The 24,381-nt window shown below is 40.8% G+C and overlaps 1 gene segment (V, D, J or C); it reads left to right on the top strand.

Moving 5' to 3' along the window:
* The window catches only part of LOC143795296 (T cell receptor delta constant-like), a 34,937-nt gene extending 11,739 nt beyond the window's left edge, over positions 1 to 23,198 (top strand). The window contains 5 exon segments of the C gene segment in view: positions 9,648 to 9,730; positions 12,189 to 12,440; positions 20,911 to 20,964; positions 22,494 to 22,610; positions 23,039 to 23,198. Of these exon segments, the coding sequence occupies positions 9,648 to 9,730; positions 12,189 to 12,440; positions 20,911 to 20,964; positions 22,494 to 22,609 (505 nt within the window).
* The last annotated feature ends 1,183 nt before the right edge of the window (positions 23,199 to 24,381 follow it).

Below are 24,381 nucleotides of genomic sequence, written 5' to 3'. Positions count from 1 at the left end.
GAATCTGACGGAATTGCTCCTCCACAGAGGATTACCGGATTCAAGCAGATGACTTAGGAACACGGTTAATGGATAGGGGATACCTCAATGATATTTTGAGGAAGGCTTACAATGAAGTCAAAGGGGTAAATAGAAACAATCTACTGGTGCTGACTCCAAAAAAGGAAGAGATGTCTATATGTAGATACTTCACTACCTACAACAATGGTGCGCAGCAGATTCGAGCAATTTTGTAGAAACACTGGTCCATGCTTCATATGGACGAGGACATTGGAGAGATGGTGGGCCAATATCCCAAAATTACTTTTCAGAAAGGGAAATCCATTAGGGACAGATTGGTATACAGTCCCTACTCCTCCCCCCAAAAAAGAAACATGGCTTTCTAACCATCTGAAGGGGTGCTACAAATGTAGTGGCTGTGTGGCATGCCCTGTCTTATCAACGGGATCGAAATTCGTAAGTGGAACTATGGAGAAGGAACATCAAATATATCACTTCATAAATTGCAGAACGAAGGGGGTGATATATAGAGTGGTCTGTCCTTGCGGCCTTAAGTATATAGGCAAAACCATACGCAAATTTAGAATACGAGTGGGAGAACACCGGAGGGACATTGCCCTAAAAAGAGAAACGCCTCTGGCCAGACATATGAATATTGAACACAATGGAAAAAGTCGTGATTTGAAGTTTATGGGGATTGATAAAATCAATGCACCCAAAAGAGGTGGGAATTGGGACCAAGCGCTACTACAGTGTGAGACAAAATGGATCTATCGCATCAAGACACAAACACCGAGAGGCCTGAATGAGATCTTTACCTATAGATGTTTCCTGTAGAATAAGATTATAATAACGCTAAAACTCCACTGAAGGTTATATCTTAGGATAGATACCAAATCAAGCTTAACGCTACCAATATCCCAAGCACAATCACTGCTCTTGCTTCTGGACTGCTTCTTGTTCATTAGGGTGATGTAGGGCTAACAACAGGGTGAGCCATCATGGAATGGGGGCGCCTTTTCTCGTTTTTCTATCATGGGATACCAACCTCCATAGATAGGAAGGTCATAGCCATCAGGAGCTGGATAGGGAAAACCCCGTTATCGTACATAATGCTATCCCTCTAACTTTATTTTTTCCGTGCACTAGATTTAATTATGGTACCATATTGGTATTACCTAATATATTTTTCCCCTCCATCTCTCCAATAGTCCAATGTCTCTAAATTGCTAATCCCTGGAGAGTTGTTCTGCCATAAGCCATATTTTTAAATCTAAGTTTAAAATTAAACTGAGTTGTCTGATGACACTTTTTTTTCCCTCTTTTTATTTAACTAGCATATGTCTCTGACTGAAGATTCTCCTTCCTATAAGGAGGTTTAGGTAGGATCTTATTCTGATATATAAGAAATGGCCCCTGGTATTCATAGCAAAAAAGCATGCTTCTTCAGCGACATAAGTGCTGGAAAGGGTTAAACATTTCTGTCTATAACGCGGCACTAGGATATGACGTATGTGGTCCAGCGCTGCGTTTCAATTGCTTGTACTCCGGAAGTCACTAAATGATACACAGGCTTTGGAACCAGAAATGACGTGTGCGGTTCATTTATGCGCTCCACAATAGCACGCATAGGATGTAACTGCGAAACACCCGACATGAGAACTATCTGGCGGTCTATTTAACAGCAGCCAGCGAGAGGTATGGCAGGCCGTTTCTCTACCCCCGTTGTTACAAAAGTCTCTCACATGAATGGATGGAGAGACATCTTATCTTCCCCTGATGAGTATATAAAAACGAAACGCGTAGGGAAGTAACTATTTTTTGGGGCTACGGTATGGGCAGGAGCTGGTAGATTATGATTGCGGGGTACTTGCATGGATGAAAATATGCCTCCTCCCCAGACACAATGCCAGCATTACCGGTCCTAGTCTCACCTGAGAGGAAGCAGCAATATAAGGTGAGATCGTTCCTTTATTACACAATTTTGGTATTTTTATGAGCAATACTGGTGACTTATGATCTTCTAAATTTCTAAATATAGATTCTTGATGACCTATGATGTCCTAAGTGTGGATTTTTTACCTGTTCCTGGTCTTTATATGAAGCAAGTTGCTTCTTGGATTTTTGAAGGGATAGATAAGTTTATTGTTTGGTCCCTCAGATTCCTCTAATTACATTTGAAATATTGTGGTTATTCAGCATTCAGTTGAACGTGATTTTTGTGAGTCTAATTGTTGTTTGTATTTTGTGTTCATTTGAGCACTTCTTTTATATGATATATTAAAAGTTATTTTTAACTTAATAGTCACACCCTGCTTATCAGATTATGTATCGACTAGGTGAAATTTTTGTGATAGCATACCTGATTACGTATTTGATGCTCTAAATGTTGAATCAGGCTACATTAAATGGCTTATAGTTATTATTAATCAGCATTCCAGGATACACACCGTATATACTCGAGTATAAGCCGACCCGAGTATAAGCCGACCCCCCTAATTTTGCCACAAAAAACTGGGAAAGCTTAATGACTCGAGTATAAGCCTGTGGTGGAAAATGCAGCAGCTACTGGTAAATTTCAAAAATAAAAATCGGTACCAATAAAAGTAAAATTAATTGAGACATCAGTAGTTTAAGTGTTTTTGAATATCCATATTGAATCAGGAGCCCCATATAATGCTCCATATAGTTCATGATGGGCTCCATAAGATGCTCCATACAAAATACGCCCCATATAATGCTGCACAAATGTTGATTATGACCCCATAAGATGCTCCATAGACATATTTGCCCCGTATAATGCTCCACAAATGTGGATTATGGCCACATAAGATGCTCCATACAGATATTTGCCCCATATAATGCTGCACATGGCCCCATAAGATGCTCCATAGAGATATTTGCCCCATATAATGCTGCACATAGCCCCATACAGATATTTGCCCCATATAATGCTGCACATGGCCCCATACAGATATTTGGCCCCATACAGATATTTGCCCCCCATATAACGCTGCACATGGCCCCATAGGATGATCCATACAGATATTTGCCCCCATATAACACTGCACATGGCCCCATAAGATGCTCCATACAGACATTATGCCCCGTATGCTGTTGCTGCAATTAAAAAAATAAAAAATCACATACTCACCTCTCAGGCCCCCGGCACTTGCTATACTCACCTTTCCCGTTCCACCGTCGGCGCCACTGTCTTCCCATCCTGTGCACTGACGTTCAGTCAGAGGGCGGTGCGCACTAATCGCATCATCGTGCCCTCTGACCTGAGTGTTTGTGCAGAAGACGCAGCGGCGCTGACGGTGGAGCGGGGAGCAGGTGAATATCCGCACTGCCCCGTTTTACTCACCTGCTCCTGGCGTGGTTCCTGCATGTCTGTTTCCCGGCGCCGGCAGCTTCTTCCTGTATTGAGCGGTCACATGGTACTGCTCATTACAGTAATGAATATGCGACTCAACCCCAATGGGAGTGGAGTCAGGTCCATATTCATTACTGTGATGAGCGGTACCATGTGACCGCTCAACACAGGAAGAAGCTGTCAGCGCCCGGGAACCAGGGACGTGGAGGGACCGCGCAGGGAGCAGGTGAGTATTATTACACAGCTCCGCTCCCCCTCCCCTGCCGACCCCTGGGTATGACTCGAGTATAAGCCAAGAGGGTTACTTTCAGCCCAAAAAAGTGGGCTGAAAATCTTGGCTTATACTCAAGTGTATAAGGTAATTATCTCACAGCCATTCAAGGAAAATTCTGTCAGGTGGCAGGACCTGCCTGCTGCCACTATATGAATCCTTCCAGACTAATGAGAGTTACTCATGATATTGAACAAGTTAAAATTATAACGGGAAGGGGTGCGAAAAGCTAAATCACTTGATGATTTACCCCTCCCTTAAGGTTAAATCCCTTGAACCTGTTCAAAGGAATAGGTGGATGGGTATCGGGTGTAATTCATTTCCTAATTGAGGCAATTTTAGTGATACTAATCATTGCAGTGATGATAAGGTTATTTGTTATGCTTTTAAAGAAAATTTTCTGTTCTAATTGCTAATGTTTTCTAGGTAAATGTAAAGCTAAAATCGATACCGACTTTGAGATAAGGCAAACCCAAATGATGACTACCTTGATAATAAAGCAAACCCAAATGATGACTACCTTGATAACTGCACTCCAATGTGAATGCATATTCTGCAACAAGCAATTTTCAGTAGCTTTAGCTGATTGTATGTATTGCGAAAAACCAATGGTCTGACAAAACACAAAGAACCCACAGAAAACTTACAAGGACTCATTGACAATATAGACTCTATGAATTATACTAATAAATAAAAACTATATTCTATTTTCTACCACATATTTTAATATATTAATATAAATATCTATATTATATACAATACTGTCTTAAAAATATATCTATATCTACCCTCATAATAATCCCCTTGATAGAAATAGGGTTAGAAGGAACAGAAGGTCTGACCCACAAGTATAATCTGAATGGATATGCAGCAAGACTGGTATCCCATGATATACATAGGATAAGCCGTGGATTTTGTGAAGTAGAGTTATCTTGCAGACCTGGGTAACAGGAAGGGATCAGCTAGGGCAAGGTATATCAGATGATAAAAAGAGGGAAGTTGTTAAAGAAGTGGTTAATCTCTATTGTGAATAAAATAGAAATTAAAAGTATTATGCAAGATGTCCTCTGTTCCTGTTATCATCTGTCTACTTGTGGACAATCGCCCGGACATTCCACATAGCCGGTGGTCAGCTTTTCCCAGAATTTGTCAAGGACATGTTGCTGTTTTTCTCGAACTTAAAGATATTTGTCTTTATTTTTCTGTATCCACATAAAAATCCTGAATGTTCAGCCAAAATCTCTTGAGAACTTTACATTTTGAACCAGAACATGCTGGTATGCGGGAAGCACCCCCACATTTTTCTCATGGAATCTATCTTGTATCCCAGGAGGTGTTTGACAACCCATTGTATAACCTATATTTTTGTCAAATTATTATGTAATTCTATATTTCCTTTGATCTTGTACTATAAAAGAACACCCTAACCCCCCAATAAACAGAGACTGTTTGGACAGACAATGAGCAGTGTGTCTCTCTGATTATTGCTTCATCGCTTGGGTACCTAAGACACAGAACACCTGAGTAGGTTAGAAATCCCTTCTCCAACACCACACACCGCATCATGTCACACCTGGAGACAGACTAGAAACTAAGAAACTGTGGACTCGAGTGCTTCCATATATCCACATGATAAGGACTGGTAACCTGACAAATACAGCTAACTGCAATCCCATGCCTGTACCCTACCTTGATATGTACTTCTGGATGTAATATCTGTATATTACTCTGCATATATTTGTATTATCTAGTGCACCTTTTGGCAATTAAAATATCAGTTAATTTTGGGATGCTCTTTTACCTTGAATCCTGATTTCCCACATCCGTGAGTCGGGCTAGTACTTATACACTACCTGGGGTTGGTTTCTGACCCGATATAAGAATTGGTGGCAGCATGTCGTTCTGGGGTTACTGGGGGATCCTGTCAGTGATTGACTGTAGGTTTATATATATATTCCTGGCCTGGGACTGGTGATATATATACCGTCCTCACTACAGAGAGCACCGATAACCAGCATATAACAGGGCAGCCTCTCTGGCGACTACTTATCTTTGTTGCAGTTCCCTGACTGACCTGAGGATAAGGGGGCACCGGAGAGCTGCAACTCTGTAAGCTCTGTCACAGATAGGTGATGGCATTGGGATATCTGTATCCCTCCGGCTCTTGTTCATCACACCAGGTATTCCGTCCACCTACTAGAGTGCTTGGGTGAAATGTGCTTTTGCATGCTGGTGGTGCTCAGGTTGGCAGTGTTCTTGCCTCTTCGTAGCTTGGTTTGGCAGATGATGCAAATTACAGTTGTTTTGTCTGAAGGAATTTATGAAAAACTGCCATACAAGGAAACAACGCACCCTTGACCTGTTATCTAGCATAGTGGGGGGGCTCTGTAGAATGTACGCCCACAAGGGCAGGGTCCTCTTCCCTCTTAATCAATCTGTAATTGTTAGTTTGCTTACAGTAAGTTATATCTGTAATTTATATGTAACCCCTTCATATGTACAGATCCATGGAATCAATTGTGCTATATAAATAAGTAGAGTAATAATAACAGTTGACAGAGTTCTCCCTCTCATTCACCTTCTTGCCTGTTTTTGTCTGCACTGTTGTGTTCGCTAGGCATGTCACCGTGCCATATTGGATCAGTGGCCTCATCATCAACCATGCTATCTTCCAATTCCTCAATCTGATCCTCCTTCAGAGTTGCAATTTGAGGCTGACCTGATGGCAACTGTGCATCATGATTATCCTCCACCTCTTCAAACATGAATTGACCTTCCCAACATGGCTTTCTCCTAGCCGAGGGTGCTCAAATGTCTGGGATTCACTGCACTTTACCTCCTCATGACCCTCTTTAATGGTGCACATTGAGAGGTCTGACAAATTACAAGAAAATGTAAACCGTTCCTCAGAGTGGCCAGCGTTGAGTCATATGTCTCCTGGGACTCTTGAGGATGGAGGACCAGGTTGAGGATTGTGAGGCCCAGCTACTTGGCTGCTGAGACTGGACCATGTGGAAGACTTTGTGGTGCTTCTTGTCAACACACTGTAGCCTTTGTCTGCCATCCAACCCACATCCTGCCAATTGTCTGGGTTCGTCAGTGGTGTACTGGGCTGACCACATTTTGACAGGAAGCTGGAACGAGATCCAGTCACCTTCTGATCTGTAACCCAGCCTTGGATAGCACCACCACAGCCATGTCCCTTAATGTCACCCTTTCTCACCCTAACAGAGGGGCTATGTACAAATTCAATATATCTATCAATGTGTGGCAATTTTTTCTTAAGATATCAGCTTTCTTACACATGGCAACTTTAGATGTACGAAAATTAGAGATAAATAGTCACATTTGCATATCTCTGGAGGCTTTGCGCCAGTCGCACAATAATAGATAAAGATTTGCTGTTTTTTAAACCAATAGAAAATGCATAGGCTTGTGCAGATTGAACAATGGCACTCCTGCCTCTTTCCCAAGAGGATGCTGCTTCCAAGTAAAATGAAGCTTGTACATGTTCATGACATGGGTTTCAGGCCTGACAGATTGACCATAATACAGACCCTTGCTTGCTTACACTGTAGTCGGAAATTAATTCTAATACTTTTGGTGTCTGGTAGAATCCAATTTACTGACATTGACCATACAGCTCCCCCAGCATTATATTCGCCTTACCACGGCTTCACCCACTATGACAGTTGTTCTGTAAATGTAAATTGTTCTTTTATTCTATAAACTACTGACATGTCTCCAAAGTTCCAAGCAATAAATTTTGTATTTATTTTCTGAAAATGAGAAATGGTCAAAATAACAAAAAAATGCATTGTTTGCAGACCTCAAATAATGCAAAAAAACAAGTTCATAATCATTTAGAAACAACAATACTAATGTTTTAACTCAGGAAGAGTTCAGAAATAAATATTTTGTGGAATAACCATGATTTTAAATCAGTTTCATGTGTCTTGGCAAGCTTTCCACCAGTCTTTCACACTGCTTTTGGCAGACCTTATGCCACTCCTGGTACAAACATTTAAGCAGTTTTTCTTTGTTTGATGGCTTGTGTCTATCCATCTTCCTCTTGATTACATTCCAGAGGTTTTCAATGGGGTTCAAGTCAGGAGATTGGGCTGCCCATGACAGGGATATGATGTGGTGGTCCTTCATCCACATCTTGATTGACCTAGCTGTGTGGCATGGCATGTTGTCCTGCTGGAAAATCCAATCTTCAGAGTTGGGGAACATTGCCTGAGAAGAAGGAATCAACTGTTTTTCCAGGATAACCTTGTATGTGGCTTGATTCATACGTCCTTCGCAGAGATTAACCTGCCCAATTCCAGCCTTGCTGAATCATCCCCAGATCATCACCGATCCTCCACCAAATTTCACAGTAGATGCAAGACACTGTGGCTTGTACGCCTCTCCAGCTCTCCGTCTAACCATTAGACGACCAGGTGTTGGGCAAAGCTGAAAATTAACTCATCGGAGAAGATTACCTTACTCCAGTCCTCTACGGTCCAATCCTTATAGTATTTGGCAAACTTCAGCCTGGCTCTTTTGCTTCTCATTGATGAAAGGCTTTTTTCTAGCTTTACATGACTTGAGTCCTGCCTCTAGAAGCCTATTGCTAACTGTTCTTGCCGTGCACATCACCCCAGCTGCCATTTGCCATTCCTTTTGTAGGTCTCTTGATGTCATCCTGCGGTTGCTGAGTGAAATTTGAATAAGATGATGTTCCTCCCAATCAGTGGAGAGTCATTTTTGCCCTCTGCTGGTCTGTATCTTTGTCCCAAATGACTGCTGCTTGACCTAATAAGGGACTGCCGTCTTAGAAAATTTAAGGATGGAGGCAACATGACGCTCACTGTGTTCCTCTGCTAGTAAGGCCAGATTTGACCCCTTCTTTTCCTCACTCAAGACTTTTCTTTTCAACTCCTTTAGCATGGTTAAAAGTTATTTTTTCTTTCCTATTACTTTTGGGATATTTCTAGCACTTGTTTTGCTATCCAGCTTGTCCTTTTGCAAGAGGATTGTGAGCACAACAGCAGTGTTTTTTTTATATTTCCCTTCAATAAGTAAGATTTGGTTCAGGTGATCACCTAATCAGAAGCACATTAAGTAGAATGAAGTGTACTCTGGTTGTAATTCAACTGACAATGTAATGGAATGTCTGTCAGACATGTAGAGAAGCTGATTTTTATAAAACTGTGCAGTAGTCTCTTAATTTTTGCAAGAGCTGTATATTCCACTATCTGGCTAACTATTTGGCATGAAGCAGGGACCTCGCAAATGTAGAAGTGACAGTTCTCCCAAATGTATGATACAGGGGTACATGAGGGCCCTCATCAAACTCAGGTTTCACGGCATCTGCTGGCACTCTGCTAATTGTCAGCAAGGACCACATATGCATGCATGTATGAAATGGCATTGTAAAGGAATGAGGAATATGAATTCCACTATCTTGATATTTGTCATGAGGGAGGGTCCTCCCAAATGTAGGAGTGAGAGCTCTAATTTTAAAGTAAAAAATAAAGTCAAAAAGTGTGTGCTAAAGGGGAGGTATAGTTTTTTTTCATTTTGGATTCAGTACATGTAATTATGAAGGAAGCTAGGTTTCTTAGCATTTTTCCCTTTAAAAAAAATTTTTGGTTTGGTTTGGTGGGTCTTTTTAAAAATCCGTAAAGCTGGCGCCATAGTCTGACAACATTATTTCCATATACCATATGTGAGTCAGAAAAGCATGCAGGCATCTTCTCCATGCTGTTCCCATTTAGTTGTAGTTATTTGATGGGTCCAGCAGAAAAATATTTGGATTTCCCTTTGACTTGCATTGCATTCGTTATTCAGTAGGAATGCACGGATATTAGAAATTATCAACTAAAATCTAGAATCTGAATATTTCATTATTTGATCATCACTAATAATAAGCTTCATTCAAAATATTTTTCAAAACCACAATTACACTTCCTGTATAAGTAACGTGTTTCTATAGTTCAGTTTTTGCTGCAGTGTGTATCATTTTGGGTATTTCGAGCGTACTAGCACTGAAGGACTGATTTTTGGAAGTGGAACACAACTCTCTGTCACACCAAGTAAGTGACTGATATCTTTATATTAAATTTATGTTTTTGTATTTGCCTTTTACACTCAATTAATGGTCAGTTTATTTTTAGTTTTTTACTATTTTTGAAAAGCCTGAAACAGAGTTCAGGAACTTCAAGAGGTTACAAATTATAAAATGACATTTCATGAAATATATGTTTATCTTTCGATTCATTTTTTATTTAAATCTATGTTGTCATTCTTTTTACTATTACATAAAGAACGAAATAAACATTAAAAATAAAAAATAATTTAATACATTCAGAAAACCTCTAAAACTAGTAGTATATATGGTTATAATATGCTGAAAAACACTTTTTATTTTGCTTGATTGAACATGATAGAATTGATAAAATGGAAAAATATGAATTCTTTTCCGAAACATTAAATATGAAAATTGTTCCAATTTCAATGGTTCAAACCTTTCTGTCCGTGCATAATAGTTTTATAGCAGCAAAAATAGAAAAACATACAAAAAACTCCTAAAATATACAATAAAGACACTATAAATAAATAGTGTGCTTGCTTTTCAATAGTGAGTTTTGAATACTTAATATATTGATACGTTAGCCAGAACTTATTTGCCTTCTTCAGTGTGCATGGATTCTCTTGTAACTATGATAGTGAAAAATAACTCTTATTGCACTCAGACTTATAACTTGTAATTACATTTTCATGAGGCAATTAATATATAGGTTTAAAAAAAACATACAGTGGATTGCGAAAGTATTCACCCCATTGGCATTTTTCAAGTTTTGCTACCTCACAACCTGTAATTTCACTGTTTTCTTTGAGTTTATTTTAGTTTATGTAAAGAACATGCCAACAACTGTGAACAGCTGGTTTTCTTTGTATAGTGAAACAAACAACAAATATGACAAAATAACTGAAAACTTCAGTGTGCATAATTATTCCCCCCCCCCCAACTAAAGTCAGTACCATGTAGAGCCACCTTTTGCAGCAAGTACAGCTGGAAGTCGCTTTGGATAAATCTATATGAGCTTTCCACAAATTGCCAATGGAATTTCTGCCCATTCCTCAAGGCAATACTGCTCCAGCGCTTTCAAGTATCTAACTTTCCTTTGGTGAACAGCAATCTTCAAGTCTGATCACAGATTCTCAATTTGATTAAGGTCTGGGCTTTGACTCGTCCATTCCAAAACAATTAACGTTTCCCTATAAACCTCTCGAATGTTGCTTTAGCAGTATGCTGTGGGTCATTGTCTTGTTGGAAGGTGAACCTCCGTTCCAGTCTCAAATCACTGATATACTGAAACAGATTTTGGTCAAGCATATCCCTGTATTTTGCACCATCCATTTTCCTCTCAACTCGGACCATTCTCCCTGTCACTGCTGCCAAAAAACATCCCCACAGGATGATGCTATCACCATCATGATTCACTGTGGGGATGGTGTTCTTGGGGTGATGAGTAGGGTTGAGCGACCTTTAGTTTTTTATGGTCGAGTCGGGTTTTGTGAAACCCGACTGTCTTATGTCCGTCCCAGCACAGAATATTTTGTATTGCACATTCCAAATCCCTACTGCTAACATGACGATAGCACAGGGATCGGGTCGGGTTTCATGAGACGCCGACTTTGCCAAAAGTCGGCGACTTATGAAAATGCATGACCCGTTTCGCTCAACCCTAGTGATGAGTTTTGTTGGTTTGGTGCTAGACACTTGCCTTGGTGGCCAAGTTCAATTTTGGTCTCATCTGAAAACAGCACCTTTCTCCATACATTTGGGGAGTCTTACAGATGTTTCTTGGCAAATTATAAATGAGCATTACATTTTTTGTAAGTAAAGGCTTTTTTCTGCCCACTCTTCCATAAAGGCTACCTCTTATTGTGTTCGTTTGGATAGATATTCCAGTCTTTGCTTGGGAACTCTGCAGCTCCTTCAGGGTTACCTTTGGTCTATGTGTGCCTCTTTGAATAATGCCCTCCTTGCCTTGGTTGAGTTTTGTTGGACACTGGCAGCCCTATCTTGGCAGTTTTCTTGTGGTACAATTTTCTTTCTATGTGATGATAATGGATTTGATGGTGCTTTGGGAGATCATCAGAGATTGTGATTTTTTAAAATCTTTTAGTTGTGTTTTATTATAACCCATCCCTAACTTGTACTTCTCAACAACTTTGTCCCTGGCTTGTTTGATCTCTTTGGGCTTTATGGTGTTGTTTCAAGCAAACAATTTGAGGACTGGCCTCAGATTTCTAGACCCCAACTCAACTACTTCATAGGCATATATGAGGCAATTTTGTTCAAGAGAGCTACTGCCAGTCTGCCAATCGAGGCCCACTCTCAGACTTTAAATATAGGATATTTTGTCTGTACTTGGACCGTAAATGTCAAACATGTGAAGCCTGCCTTAAGGTGAATTTATGAAGGATTACAATGAAGTGCCATTTTAAATCATTAAAAGATCTTTGGTTTTCATGTTTTGCCAGATGAGAAGAATATCACAGCTCCTCAGGTGTTTAAGCTAAAAACTGAAGGGGATGTCTACTCCGTCTCCTGCCTGGCAAAAGATTTCTACCCTAAGGAAATTGAAATTTATGTTAATAATATCATACAAGACAATATTAGCACAATCTTATCTAAGGAGGGATTGTACAGTGCTGTCAGTGTTCAGAATGTGAGATATGAGGACTTTACATGTGAAATCATGCTAAATCAGAGCCAGATTGCATCTCCTAAAGGTGAGAAATTATTATCTTTGGTTTTTCAAAATAATATTGCAAAAAAATATCTAAACTTAGGTTAGCCTTTTCACATTTCCGTTTTTCCCCTTAGTAGAATTTTGTGGCATTTTTATACAAAGATGTATAATTGTTCATGAAATTATGGGAATTTTCACGCGTATTAAAATAAAAAAAATAGAGAAAGGAATTTCTTAATCTCCAGCTCTAAGTCACTGTCAGTGTAGATAGAAGGCACCTCTCAGAGCTGCTCAGCTCACTGACCAGTAACTAGGAGCGATTTGCTGATGGACCTGAGAATGGTGAATATAGTGTGGTTTATTTCTTTATAATGGTCTACAATTGGGAACCAACATTTAATGAAAAGGAACAACCCCTTTAATTAGTATTGGAGCTCATTCATCTTCAGTGCCATCAGGATGTAAAGGCATAGCCGAACAATATCCCTTTATTTTAAATGATAGCAGGAGCGCAATAAATAATAATCAACCCCATGCCCACATGTGATGCTCTAATCACTGAGATTACCCATATAGATGCCATTATCATTTGGTGAGAGCTGCATTTAAGTTGTTTGATCCTGGAGGTTCAATTAAGTTTCCCAAAGGCTCCACCCCAAAGACACTACTGTGATGTGCTAATGGGGAGACCATTACAGCCGTGAATCTACTGTAAGCCCCCCATTTCCACCCGTGGCTGGACTTAATATGATAAGAGATATGACAATATAGTACAATGTTAAAGTATTGCAGAACTTTTTACAAGTAACCAAAGGTTCAAGCCCCCAATTAGGGAAATGGGATAGCGTTAAAACAAAAAAAAATGTGGCAATAGTTTAAATTAATCCTGCCTTTTACCAGAACTTAAATTAAAAAAATCAGTAGGTATGGTAACACAACATTAGTAAAAGTCAGATATATCAAAATATAAAATTATGTAAACCATACAGTACACACCATAGGAAACAAAAATCATAACAGCTCACCTCCCTAAAGAATGCAACCATAGGCTATCAAAGGATCATATGTCCTCTAAAACGGTACAAATAAAAACTTATTCTTTCCAATGGCCATACTAAGGACCAAGGGCCACTCATTACACGTAGAAGAAAGGTGATTCGGGCAGCTAAATAAGAAAAGAGTTCTTTACAGTTAGAGCAGTCAGACTGTGGAATGCCCTACCACAAGAGGTAGTAATGGCAGACACTATAACAGTTTTTAAAAAAGGGCTGGATGATGTCCTAAATACACATAACATTGAGGATTATAGTTAAATTAGTGACAAAATGCACAATTGGTGGAGAAAGGTTGAACTTGATGGACCTAGGTCTTTTTTCAACTTTTGTAACTTTCTCACACAGTAGCATAGATAACAGAGGGGGTAGATGGGGCGTGATGATGTCACTACTCCATGCCCGCTGTCCGGAGAAGCAGAGCTCAGAGCAGCGAAGAAACGAGGAGCATAGATGAGTATTTATTTTTTATTTTTATGGGTTGCATTATACTATTGAGTCTGCCTATGGATATGGGGTGCATTATACTATAGAGTCTGCCTAAGGGGGATGCATTATACTATAGAGTCTGCCTATGGAGAAGTGCATTATACTATAGAGTCTGCCTATGTAGGGGTGCATCATACTGTAGAGTCTGTCTATGGGAGGGGTGTATTGTACTATAGAGTCTGACTATGGAGAGTGCAATATACTATAGAGTCTGCTTAAGGAGGGTGCATTATACTATAGACTCTGCCTATGGAGGATGCATTACACTATATAGTCTACTTATGGGAAGTGCAGCATACTATAGAGTCTGCCTATGGGGGTGCATTATACTATAGAGTATGCCTATTGGGAGTGCAGTATGCTGTAGAGTCTGCCTATGGGGGTGCATTATACTATAGAGTCTGCCTATGGGGAGTGCAGTATGCTATAGTCTCGGCCTATGGGGGCATGCATTATACTATAGAGTCTGTCTATGGGGGTGCATTATACTATGGAGTCTGCCTTTGGGGAGGTGCATTATACTATATTGTCTGCCTATGGGAAGTGCAGTATACTATAGAGTCTGCCTATGGAGTAGTGCATTATACTATAGAGTCTACCTGTGGGGAGAACTATGATTAAGAACCAGTCGGTTTGAAATGCATAAGGCCATGAGTTTCCCGGGTTACTTGCCTTTTTTGTAAACTAATGGTTTTATATAACATAATTTTAACTATGGTATACATTAAAGATTTTTGCTTTTAAATAATAATTCACCGATGGATCTGTTGCTGGATACCTTTTCCTCTAGGGGAGTGCAGTATACTATAGAATCTTCCAATTGGGAGGTGCATTATATGATAGATTCTGCCAATGGGGGTGCATTACACTATAGAATCTGCCTATGGGGAGTGCAGTATACTATAGAGTCTGCCTATGGGGAGTACAGTATACTATATAGTCTACCTATGGGGAGTGCAGTATACTATAGAGTCCACATATGGGGAGTACAGTATACTATAGAGTCTGCCTATGGAGGGGTGCATTATACTATAGAATCTGCCTATGGGGAGTGCAGCATACTATACAGTCTGCCTATGTGGAGTACAGTACACTATACAGTCTACCTATGGGGAGTGCAGTATACTATAGAGTCTACATATGGGGAGTGCAGTATACAATAGAGTCTGCCTATGGAAGGGTGCATTGTACTATAGAGTCTGCCTACGGAGGGGTGCTTCATACTATAAAGTCTGACTATGGGGGTTGCATTAAACTATAGAGTCTGCCTATGGGATGTGCAGTATACTATAGAGTCTATATATGGAGAGTGCAGTATACTAAAAAGTTGATTATGGAGGGGTACATTATACTATAGAGTTTGCCTATGGAGCGGTGCATTATACTATAGAGTCTGCCTATGGAGTGTGCATTATACTATAGAGTCTGCCTATGGGGAGTCATTTACTATAGAGTCTGCCTAAGGGTGTGCTTTATACTATATAGGGTCTGCCTATGGGGAGTGTATTATACTAAATAGAGTATAGGAAATGCATTATACTATAAAGGCCCATGAGAAGTTCATTATACTATAGAGGCCTATGGGGAGTACATTACTATATTGAGAACTATCTGGTGCATTATACTATATGGCAGCTATCTAGGGGGGCATCATACAGTTTGGAGATTACTGTGAAGGAGCCATCATACAGTGTTATAGCCATCTAACAGTTTGGAGGCTACTAAGTGGTCAGTATACTGTGTGGGTGGTACTATACTGTAAGGTGGCATTATACTGCATATAAAAGAGCATTATACATGTACTAGATGGTGGCCCGATTCTAACGCATCGGGTATGCTAGAATATGTATGTATGTATATAGCAGCCACATAGTATATAGGAGCCACATAGTATATAGCAGCCACGCAGTATACAGTTATATGAAAAAGTTTGGGCACCCCTATTAATCTTAAGCTTAATGTTTTATAAAAATTGTTTTTTTTTGCAACAGCTATTTCAGTTTCATATAACTGTTGGACATAGTAATGTTTCTGCCTTGAAATGAGGTTTACTGTACTAACAGAAAATGTGCAATCTGCATTCAAACAAAATTTGACAGGTGCATAAGTATGGGCACCCTTATCATTTTCATGTTTTAAATACTCCTACCTACTTTTTACTGACTTACTAAAGCACTTTTTTTTGGTTTTGTAACCTCATTGAGCTTTGAACTTCATAGCCAGGTGTATGCAATCATGAGAAAAGCTACTTAAAGTGGCCACTTGCAAGTTGTTCTCCTGTTTGAATCTCCTCTGAAGAGTGGCATCATGGGCTCCTCAAAACAACTGTCAAATGATCTGAAAACAAAGATTATTCAACATAGTTGTTCAGGAGAAGGATACAAAAAGCTGTCTAAGAGATTTAACCTGTCAATTTCCACTGTGTGGAACATAGTAAGGAAATGGAAGAACACAGGTACAGTTCTTGTTAAGGCCAGAAGTGGCAGGCCAAGAAAAACATCAGAAAGGCAGAGAAGAAGAATGGTGAGATCAGTCAAGGACAATCCTCAGACCACCTCCAGAGAGCTGCAGCAACAACTTGCTGCAGATGGTGTCACTGTGCATAGGTCAACTATATAACGCACTTTGCACAAGGAGAAGCTGTATGGGAGAGTGATGCGAAAGAAGCAGTTTCTGCAAGCACGCCACAAACAGAGTCGGGTGAGGTATACAAAAGCACATTTGGAGAAGCCAATTTATTTTTGGAAGATGGTCCTGTGGACTGATGAAACCAAGATTGAGTTGTTTGGTCATACAAAAAAGCGTTATGCATGGCGGCCAAAAAACACAGCATTCCAAGAAAAACACTTGCTACCCACAGTAAAATTTGGTGGAGGTTCCATCATGGTTTAGGGCTGTGTGGCCAATGCCGGCACCGGGAATCTTGTTAAAGTTGAGGGATGCATGGATTCCTCTCAGTATCAGCAGATTCTTGACAATAATGTTCATGAATCAGTGACAAAGTTGAAGTTACGCAGGGGATGGATCTTTCAGCAAGACAATGATCCAAAACACCACTCCAAATCTACTCAGACATTCATGCAGAGGAACAATTACACTGTTCTGGAATGGCTATCCCAGTCCCCTGACCTGAATATCATTGAACATCTGTGGGATCATTTGAAGAGGGCTGTCCATGCTCGGCGACCATCAAACTTAACTGAACTGGAATTGTTTTGTAAAGAGGAATGGTCAAAAATACCTTCATCCAGGATCCAGGAACTCATTAAAAGCTACAGGAAGTGACTAGAGGCTGTTATTTTTGCAAAAGGAGGATCTACCAAATATTAATGTCACTTTTCTGGTGAGGTGCCCATACTTATGCACCTGTCAAATTTTGTTTGAATGCAGATTGCACATTTTCTGTTAGTACAATAAACCTCATTTCAAGGCAGAAACATTACTGTGTCCAACAGTTATTAGATATATGAAACTGAAATAGCTGTTGCAAAAAAAACAATTTTTAGAAAACATTAAGCTTAAGATTAATAGGGGTGCCCAAACTTTTTCATATAACTGTATAACACAGCCATGTAGTATATTACACAGCCCAAGTAATGTATAGCACAGGCCATGCAGTATATAACACATGCCACGCAGTATATAACACAGCCCACGCAGTATATAACACAGCCCACGCAATATATAGCACAGCCCACGTAGTATATAACACAGCCCACGCAGTATATAACACAGCCCACGCAGTATATAACACAGCCCACGCAATATATAGCACAGCCCACACAGTATATAACACAGCCCACGCAGTATATAACACAGCCCACGCAATATATAACACAGCCCATGCAGTATATAACACAGGGCACGAAGTATATAACACAGCCACGCAGTATATAACACAGCTCATGCAGTATATGACACAGGGCATGCAGTGTATAACACAGCCCACGCAGTATATAACACAGGCCATGCAGTAAATAACACAGGCCACACAGAATATAACAGTGGCCACGCAGTATATAACAGTGGCCACGCAGTATATAACACAACCCATGCAGTATATAACACTGCCCACGTAGTATATAACATTCCCCACGTAGTATATAGCAGCCACACAGTATAAAACACAGCCCACTTAATATATAGCACAGCCCACGCAGTATATAACACAGCCCACGCAGTACATAACACTGCCCATGTACTGTAGTATATAGCAGCCATGCAGTATATAACACAGCCCACGTAGTATATAGCAGTGTGGGCACCATATCCCTGTTTAAAAAAATAATTAAAAGAAAAAATAGTTATATACTTACCCTCCGGCATCCTGCGAAGCTGTCCCGATGGCGCGCTGCTGCAGCCAGCTTCCGTTCCCAGAGATGCATTGCGAAATTACCCAGATGACTTAGCATAGGCAGCATCAATAGTAAAAAGTTGGTCACACAGGGTTAATAGCAGCGTTAACGGAGTGCTTTACACCATGGCATAATGCGGTCCGTTAACGCTGCCATTAACCCTGTGTGAGTGCTGACTGGATTTCCGTTACAGACAGACAGACAGACGGAAGTATCCCTTAGACAATTATATATATAGACTAGATTGTGGCCCGATTCTAACGCATCGGGTATTCTAGAATATGCATGTCCCCGTAGTATATGGACAATGATGATTCCAGAATTCGCGGCAGACTGTGCCCGTCGCTGATTGGTCGAGGCAACCGTTATGACATCATCGTCGCCATGCTGTGCCCGTCGCTGATTGGTCGAGGCGAATTCGCGGGAGACTGTGCCCATCGCTGATTGGTCGAGGCAACCTTTATGACATCATCGTCGCCATGCTGTGCCCGTCGCTGATTGGTCAGGCCTGGCGGCCTCGACCAATCAGAGACACGGGATTTCCAGGACAGACAGACAGACAGAAAAACCCTTAGACAATTATATATATAGATAGATAGGGAAGCTGTACAGGGGGGGTAACTTGGGACATTATTAAATGTAAAGTGCGCACTTATTGTTGTAGGGAAACTCAGGTTACTGTGACTGTCAAAGGGGCACATAGGGCATTATTGCTTTCTAGGGGGCAGGATATGGGCACTGTTATCTAGGGCACTTGCACATGACATTACTATATTCTAGAGGTTTGCTTTACCATCTAGAGGCACACTGTTCCTCACAGCAGGTGCAGTAATAGGGTCACAGCAGGATAAGGAGTTTGTGCAGGTTAGGAATAGATGGGGCTGGAAATATGAGAAGTGAAATGTGTCTTTGCTGTAATCTTTGTATCCGAGTCCTGGCTGGAAGAAGTTGTCATGTCGGTCTGGGCCAGATGGAAAAGACAGGAAAAGTGAACGATTCCATTGGAAAGAACTGTGCAGTAATCTCTTTTATGTTCCATAGAATTGGTATCAACCACTGACCATATGGCAGTAATATCAATGTTGGTCTTTGTATAGAGATTATTTTCAGCAAAATCACAGTCATCTGCTGAGGTTCTCCTCCACTATTAGGGTGCCTCACCAAGTTGTAATCAAGGTTACCTGGTTAGGGGCCAACTCAGAAGTTTGCCCCCCCGAACCAAAACCCTAGCTACATCTCTGATCCCACAGAAAACAAATCAACAGGCAGCTCCATCTCGGAGAAAGAACAACAGTTATGGATGTCAGAAATGGCAACATACCATTTTTTATTTTGCTCTAAATGTTAAAACCAGTAGAATAATAAAAACATCCTCTGAACTTGTTATCATGGTAATTATAATAACTTTCATAATAAAATTACCAGTTAATTCTTACCTCAAAATGAATGGCAGAGTTGCAAGGGATTTTTCACTATTTCAACCCACTATGTATTTTTTCCAGTTTTTGGTACATTACATATTAAAATGAGTGGTGCAATTCAAATCTAGAACTCGTCTTGCAAAAAATAAATCCTCAAGGCTAAGTCAATGAAAAATTACAAAAATGTGTGGTGTTGGAAGCAGGTGAGAAAAAAAAGAGAACATGAGAACTGGTCAAAGCTTTGGCAAGTAAAGGCACAAACAGATCATCGTATATACAGTATCTATTTTGCCTTTATAAAATATAATATAAAATGTCCACTAAGATTCTAAAACAAATATTTATTGATCACATTATCTTAACCCTAGACTATTCAGATTACAAATATTTTTGAACCAAATACAGTAACCACATAGACAATGTAATGTGTACAAGTACTGAACATGGAAGGCTTACAACTTTGTTTTGAGATTATAAGCTACTTTGGAATGTAAATAAGTGATATTATGCCACAATTTGCATGTCAAGAAGTGACATAGGAAACAAATAGGCCTGCCATCTTGAAAACCTGAGAAATGGTTTCAGCTTGTAATGCAGCTGCTTTCAAGCCAGTACGGTAGCAAGGCAGTGACCCAGGTAAGTTCAAAAACAAAGTCTTTGTTTTCCAACCTTTACAAATTAAAGTTCCAAACCTTCATCATCTAGATCGCAGCTGGGAATGTTTGTATATAGTCTGTTGCCACTTGCCTGCACCATCATAGGAATCTTGGGTTTGGTAACAGCTTTACCTAAGTCTCTGGCTCTGGTCTGTGTTCAGTCTCACACAGTGAGTTATACACAGAACCTCCAGCTCTGCTGCACTTGAAAACAACTGACACACCCATCCCTTACCTGCAAGATTAAATGTGAATCGTGGCCATGGGCCACTTGCAAGACCCCTACTGGAAGGAGAGATCCGTCCCACTACTTTTCTACAGATCTCTCCAAAAATAAAAGTCCACGTCAGGTTTTCCTAGATCTGACTTAGTCAAATAGCTTGACCCAGTCCATGCTTACTTTTGTTTTGCATTGTAACCACCAGTGTGGCTGTGATTACAACACTCTCCAGTGGGTCCAGTATGTTTCCATACACATCCTAGGAGACATGTAACGACCTCACAAGCTTTAAATATTTTTTCCTATTTCTTCTGCAGAGTCATATGAAGAAGAACAAGAAAAGCAATGTGAGAGGAAAGGTGGTGCTGAAGGTCAGCTGGACATTCTCATACAAAGTTGTGCTTTTCAGTTATAATATATCATTTATTACTTTAGCATTGTTAGAATAATAATGATATTCTGACCGCATTCTGCAACTTATGCCCATCTGGCATTGTGGAACTTAAAACTTCATTACGCTGTAGATGGGAAAAGACTACTTCACATGGTAAAGGTTCTTTTACATCTTTTGCACAATGTTTAACAACTTCACAGTGACACGTTGAAATTTTATTTATTTTTCATTAAATCCAATATAATTAGTAATACATTATACAAAAGTTTAGCAAATCAATAATTACATGTACAAAAAGAATATGCAAAAAGACAAATTAGCTTTAGCTTGCAAAAACTGATTATTCACATTGTCTATTTTAAGAGGCTGATATTAATCTTTCCAAACTTAAAAACTAAACATCACAGACGTCAGGTTTACATTGCAGTTGTCTATGGAGAATTCAGTTTGGGCTCACAGTTATCTTAGCTTCCTGTAGGTGGTGGTAGATATTTAGAGTAAAGAGTAGACAACAAGATGCATTTATACAATCTACACAAATTCATTAGTACAGCTGGTTCCAAGGGGCAACGTTTCTCCCTGCGGAGAGTGACATGTTAGGCATGCTGAGAAGCAGTAGAGCTGGAGATTAACACTGTAGTTATTAACCAAGTAAAACTTATTTTATTTTGTTCTTAGCCCAACTACTGTATGCTTGACTGAGTGGTTAGTGGTACCACACAACATTTATTAGTATTATTTTTTTATTATTATTATTATAGCGCCATTTATTGCATGGCGCTTTACATGTGAGGAGGGGTATAATAATAAAAAAAACAGGTACAATAATCTTAATCGATACAAGTAATGACTGGTACAGGAGGAGAGAGAACCCTACACGCAAGGGCTCACAATCTACAAGGGATGGATGCGGCTACAATAGGTGAGGGCAGAGCTGGTCATATAGCGGTTTGGTGGATCGGTGGTTACAGCAGGTTGTAGGCTTGTCAGAAGAGGTAGGTCTTGAGGCTCCTTTTGAAGGTTTCCACAGAAGGCGAGAGTCTGATGTCTGATATGTTGGGGTAGAGAGTTCCAGAGGAGGGGGGATGCGCGGGAGAAATCTTGTATGCGGTTGTGAAAAGAAGAGATAAGAGGGGAGTCGAGAAGGAAATCTTGAGAGGATCGGAGGTTTTCGTGCTGGTAGGTACCGGGAGACGAGGACACAGATGTATGGAGGAGACAGGTTGTGGATGGCTTTGTATGCCATGGTTAGGGTTTTGAACTAGAGTCCCTGGGTAATTGGGAGCCAGTGAAGGGATTGACGGAGAGGAGAGGCCGGGGAATAGCGGGGGTATAGGTGGATTAGTCGGGCTGCAGAGTTTAAGATAGATTGGAGGGGCGTAAGAGTGTTATAAGGTCCCTTTAACATTACTTACAAGGGATCTGTTCTCATATACAACTTTTTAGAATAAAAGATGGATTGATGTTCTCAGGTTGTTTTTCATTAAACACTTCTCTGTCTTTCAGTTCACAGTGTAGAACAAATCAATATGATCTCCTTAACTGTAGTGGTGATGAGGGCATTGTTTGCCAAAAGTTTGGCCTTCAACTTGGTCCTGAGTGCAAAGATCTTCATAATATAAGGTGAGAAAACAACATAAGCTTCATACTGGTCTATCTAATATGACCACTCCCTCACAAAAGTTCTGTGGTATACACTAGTTGGTTGAAGGGATAATTTGCACCTTTACCACTGAGGGAATAACTTTGGAACAAAGGGACACAGAATAAAAAGAAAAACTTCCAGAATCAGTGGAACTTTATGAAGTCATACAAGTGCTTCTCACTAAATTAGAAATTGAAATAGATCACTCTATTTGCAATGACTCTATATAAGCTGTTTCCAGCCAGCTAACGCTTGGCACGCTCATTGCTATCTAATTAATGCTGCTGGTGATTAAACTAAAGTAAATAATGACAACATTCAATAGTGATTATGAAGGTGGTAAATTAACTGAAAATGAAGTTAATAACAATAATATCTCTCTCTCTGTCCTTATCAATCTGCTCAGATGTTCATTGTTGATAACCAATCCTACGATTTAGTCGATGTTGTTGTCGATCAGCTACTGCATCGTTGTCCGGATTTTCCTGCGGCCTGTGAGATGGACCTGGCGACTCTTCTTGGCTCATTTTGTTTGGGAGAATGCGGATGTAATTAAATGTACGCTTACCTTGGCTGAAGTGGCTGAAGTACATAGAAAGGAAGTGCTGCATGTGGTAATGTGGGGGGGAGGACCCTCATGTAATAATGTGTGGGGACGGAGCCTCGTGTGCTAATGTGTGGGGACGGAGCCTCGTGTGGTAATGTGTGGGGACGGAGCCTCATGTGGTAATGTGGGGGAATGGAGCCTCGTGTGGTAATGTGTGAGGACGGAGCCTCATGTGGTAATGTGTGGGGACGAAGCCTCGTGTGGTAATGTGGAGGGACGCAGCCTCGTGTGTTAATGTGTGAGGACGGGTCTTCGTATGGTAATGTGTGGGGACAAAGCCTCATGTCATAATGTGTGGGGATGGAGCCTCATGTGGTAATGTGTGGGGACGGAGCTTCAGATGGTAATGTGGGGGGATGGAGCCTCATGTGGTAATGTGTGGGGATGGAGCCTCGAGTGGTAATGTGTGGGGACGGAGCCTCGTGTGGTAATGTGGGGGGACGGAGCCTCGTGTGGTAATGTGGGGGAACGGAGCCTCGTGTGGTAATGTGTGGGGACAGAGCATCATGTGGTAATGTGAGGAGACGCAGCCTCGTGTGGTGGGGGGGTGGTATTATGTGTGGTGATGTGGTGGGGGGCGGGATAATGTGTGGTAATATCGTGGGGGCAGGATTATGTGTGGTAATGTGGTGGTGGGTGGGATTATGTGTGGTAATGTGGTGGGGGGTGGGATTATGTGTGGTAATGTGGTGGGGGCAGGATTATGTGTGGTAATATTATGGGGGGCGGGATAAGGTGTGGTAATATCGTGGGGGCAGGATTATGTGTGGTAATGTGGTGGGGGGTGGGATTATGTGTGGTAGTGTGGTGGAGGGCGGGATTATGTGTGGTGATGTGATGGGGCGGGATTATGTGTGGTGATGTGATGGGGGCGGGATTATGTGTGGTGATGGGCAGGATTATGTGTGGTAATGGGGTGGGGGGCGGGATTATGTGTGCTAATGGGGTGGGGGGCGGGATTATGTGTGGTTATGTGTTGGGGGGTGGGATTATGTGTGGTGATGTAGTATGGGGGCAGGATTATGTGATGGTGGGCGGGCGGGATTATGTGTGGTGATGTGGTGGGGGGTGGGGTTGTGTGGTGATGTGTTGAGGGGGCGGGATTATGTGGTGATGTGGTGGGGGGTGGATTATGTGTGGTG

This window comes from Ranitomeya variabilis, chromosome 1 (genome assembly GCF_051348905.1).
Source record: "Ranitomeya variabilis isolate aRanVar5 chromosome 1, aRanVar5.hap1, whole genome shotgun sequence".
Lineage (NCBI taxonomy): Eukaryota > Metazoa > Chordata > Amphibia > Anura > Dendrobatidae > Ranitomeya > Ranitomeya variabilis.
Note: the sequence above shows the minus strand (reverse complement) of the source record. Positions and strands in the feature narration are given on the sequence as shown.